The 3,805-nt window shown below is 36.6% G+C and overlaps 1 protein-coding gene across 5 annotated transcripts in view; it reads left to right on the top strand.

Moving 5' to 3' along the window:
• LOC106467583 (DNA replication ATP-dependent helicase/nuclease DNA2-like) overlaps positions 1–3,805 on the top strand; it is a 48,298-nt gene that overhangs the window by 17,469 nt on the left and 27,024 nt on the right. For all 5 annotated transcript variants that reach the window (XM_022395785.1, XM_022395787.1, XM_022395786.1 and 2 more), the window contains 2 exons: positions 90–254; positions 986–1,232. In XM_022395785.1, coding sequence (XP_022251493.1) covers positions 90–254; positions 986–1,232 — 412 coding nt within the window. The remainder of the gene's footprint in view (positions 1–89; positions 255–985; positions 1,233–3,805) is intronic.

The following is a 3,805-nucleotide window of genomic DNA, read 5'->3' on the forward strand; positions in this document are numbered from 1 at the left end:
ATCACGAACACTAGTTTGTTTATATATATATATATATATATATATAATGTTGAAATGCTTGTATATTTAACCTAACTTTTTGGTTTTAGGACTGTTGTTAAAAGCAATCTAAAGTTGGATGAGAAACTGCTAACTAAAGATTTCAGATACAGAGTGGCCAGTGTTCAGAAGTCAGCTGATCAGGGGGTTCTTCTACGTTTGAATCCCGAAGACGACAGCAGTTCTTTAAAGACGTGTTCCCTGCAAGGTTTCTGGTAAGTTAGAAAATGTTAACTTCTGATTGTTTCTGCCATTCGTTTTTGGTTTTAAAAATGTGAGTAGATTATTGATCCTCTTTTTTTATTTATTCTTTTTTGAATGGTTGTATAAAAGCATAATTATAAAATGTTTCTGGTATTTTTCATTCATTACACTTAATATTAATTTATTAAGAAAGTAACTACAAATAATTCATACTCTAGAGCATTAACATTCTAAAAAAAATCCTTTAAATGTAATCTGAATTCAGTATTACAAATTTATATAATGAATTGCATGTACATATTGTATCAGTGTTCTTTCTTTGTATATCACATAACCCTACTTTTTTTTTTAGCAGAAACATTCACATCCAAGGAAGATAAAGCTTCATTATTCCCTCACACAGTTTTCTCCTCAGTAGATGTTTTTTTTATGTAACAAGTTCCTCTTTAATCTTTCCTAGATTAAATTTTATTATAGTAAACCCTATATAACCAAAATGATCCCCCTGAATGGCTCATTTTGGCAACATAAATAATTCTTTTGTTTCCTATAGGATTATAGATGAATCATCTAATCAAACCCTTCTTTTCTAATCTTCTGGATTAAATAGAGTAGATGAAATTTACAGTTTTTATTATGCTTTTAAGTTGGGTTTTTTACAGAGAAAAGTCAAACTTTTGTAATTAATCTTGGTAATTATTAGGAAATGAAATGTTAATTGATTTTTTTTCTTTTTTCGTAGGACAGACACATTGGTTAGTGAAGGTGACAATGTTCATGTTATTGCATCATTTGTTAATGGACATTGTGTTATAAATGATGAATATGGCCTTCTTGTGGTTAATCCTGATCATTTAGTCTCTAGTACTTCTGTTGTGTCATCCCTCTTTTGCATGAGAAAGGCAGTTCTGATGGAAAAGTTCCGTGGTTGGGAGAAAGGGAATCTTTCCATGCTACAAGGAAGTTTGATTCATGAATTATTCCAAGAGGTATGTGATTCCATGTGTCACTTAAAATGCTGCTTACTGATTTTTGTATTAGATAGTTGTTTAGTTTGAAGAGTCATCTTAAATTAACCAGTGACACCATGTCAGTACCAATATTCCCATGTCTCATCTTCTTTCACCAGTGTGCACAAAGCAGTTGTTTTTGTTTACTTTTCAGCTGAGCACAACTCGGCTAGTGTGCCAGCTCGTGGATCTGCAGATCCATTCTTTGCATCCTGCTATAAAAAAAGCGTGCTTCATACTCTGGGCCATTATAAGGTGATGGTAAAATCTTGCTGTTCAATTAGTTGAGTAGCCCAATAATTTGCAGTGAGTGCTGTTGATTAGCTGCCTTACTTTCAGTCCATCATGTACAAATTAGAGGTGTTTAGCACAAATAGCCCTTGAGTAGTTTGAATAAATATCCATAAACATATTTATTTTATTTTCACTAGGTTTCAAAAATACATTTTTTTTATGTGCCTTAGTTTATATTCTTTTCATCAAGTTGTACAACACTTAATTTTTTCATATTTCCCTTACTTTAACTTCTTTATGCCAAGTTATAAAATGCAGAATTATTCTTTATTTTCCTTTCTTTACATTATTTTCACAAAATTGTATGACAAAGAATTGCTTCCTATTTCTCTTCCCCTCAACTTGGATTCCTGTATGTGGTGAGGGGACCTCCCAGGGAAGGTTCTGTATTTTCAGTTACTTCTTCTGGGATCTAAACATCCACCCACGTGTTTGTCGTGCGTGGCAACCCGTGAAGGGGAGGAGAGGATCCTGGTGGTCACTCTCAGTTGAGACTATCAGTGACCTTATTCATAGTGAGATGCAGACATATTTAGTTTGGTGGTGTTCCTCCATGGGGCTCTGAGGCTGCATTTGAGGATGACCCTGGACTTTTTGAAGAGAATTTAGATTCACATTTTTCCTGCGCCTTCCTTTATTTTGTTGGCTTCTCAGGATTCTTTTCTTCAGTTGGTCCATCAAGTGTGTGTTGTCTTGGGTTTTCCCCAGTTTGCTTTTGAGCCTGTACCTTCTTTGATGACTGAAAGGTCTGGGACAAATACTTAGTTTTCCATCCATCCACTGATATTTTGATTCATGCAGGGATGTTTACTGCTCAGTTATGTGAAGGGACAGCTATGCCTTGTCTGCCATGGTTATCGGAACTACGTGACTTAGCCTACCACCACCAGATGAAAGCATATTCTGACTCTCAAGGAATACATCTGCTCCTGGAAATTTGGGGTTCTAGAGTGGAGTCTATAGTCAACCTGAATAGATCACAACTTTCTAGGATTCGTCTCACTCTATATATGGTGCTGAGATATTTATTATCCCTCTAACCTTTGTTGGAAGGCTCAGGATCAGCAAGTCCATTTGATGACGAGTTGGGACGATTGTTAGCATGCACATTGGTTCGATTGTCAGCATGCACATTGGTTCGATTGTCAGCTTCTACATTCACCCCTGTAGTTGTTGGTGTCTCTACTTGCCTCGACTCTTACAGGGGGTCATAGTTCCGCCCGTATTCAAGAGTTCCGACATCAACCCCTTGGTCCTTTGGAACCCAGAATAGATTGTCCATATTCATGGGTTTCTCCGCTCTGTCAGAATGCTGCCAAATGCGATCCTAGATTCCTAGATCTTCCAAGGTTCACAAGCGAGTCATTCCTTACTCTGCATTGACATTTTTTTGTAGGATTGTCGATGTCCAAGTTCAGTGTCGCCGACTCCTATCTATACAGTTACATAATGGTGCCATCCTGCCACTATCTGCATTTTATGCACAAGGGTCAGGTGCTGCAGTTCAGGGCTCTGCCCTGTGGACTGTCATTAGCACCATGTGTGTTCTACTGAATCATACGAGTTTTTTTCTTGTCACCTCCTTCAATGGATGACTGGTTACTATTGGCACCATCTCGTCATTCGGTAGAATGCCACACCTGAATTCTACTTTAACTCTCCCAACACGGGTTGGGCAATTGACCGAGTCACATGACCTTTTGTACTTGTGTAAAGTTGATATAAATTTAATACTTATAACTCTCTCTATATATATATTGGGTATATCTTCACGAAATTTGGCAGTCTTTCAGTTAATATTACAAGTCTTTCACATGTAAAAATTCATATTTCATAGTGAAGTATTTTTAATAAGTTTTGTCCATGAATATATTGAGTATTTGTTTGGAATAGTCCGTGTGTAAAAATAATTTTCATGTTGAAATTAAAAATACTTTTTGTCATCTCAAAAATCTCAAATTTCCTTTGTGTAATCCCTAAAACTTCCTAAATTCTTATAATTCCAGAGACAAGTGGAATTTACCTTACCCACTTGGTTGGGTAGTGAAGATGTGTGTTCATAATTCTAGACCAGATGACTTCTGTTTCCTCAGGTTGAGTATGGCATATAGGATCCCATCATTCCGAGTTTGGGATGTTGCCTTTCATACTTTTCCAGGTTGGGGAGAAGGTTTGTCCACTTCAGTGTTGCTTACCTTCTCATTGTAATTCTGGTGGCTCGGAATGTATCACTCTCTGGCTAATGGTTGGGATCCACT

Source organism: Limulus polyphemus, unplaced genomic scaffold (genome assembly GCF_000517525.1).
Source record: "Limulus polyphemus unplaced genomic scaffold, Limulus_polyphemus-2.1.2 Scaffold2670, whole genome shotgun sequence".
NCBI classification, from domain to species: Eukaryota; Metazoa; Arthropoda; class Merostomata; order Xiphosura; family Limulidae; genus Limulus; species Limulus polyphemus.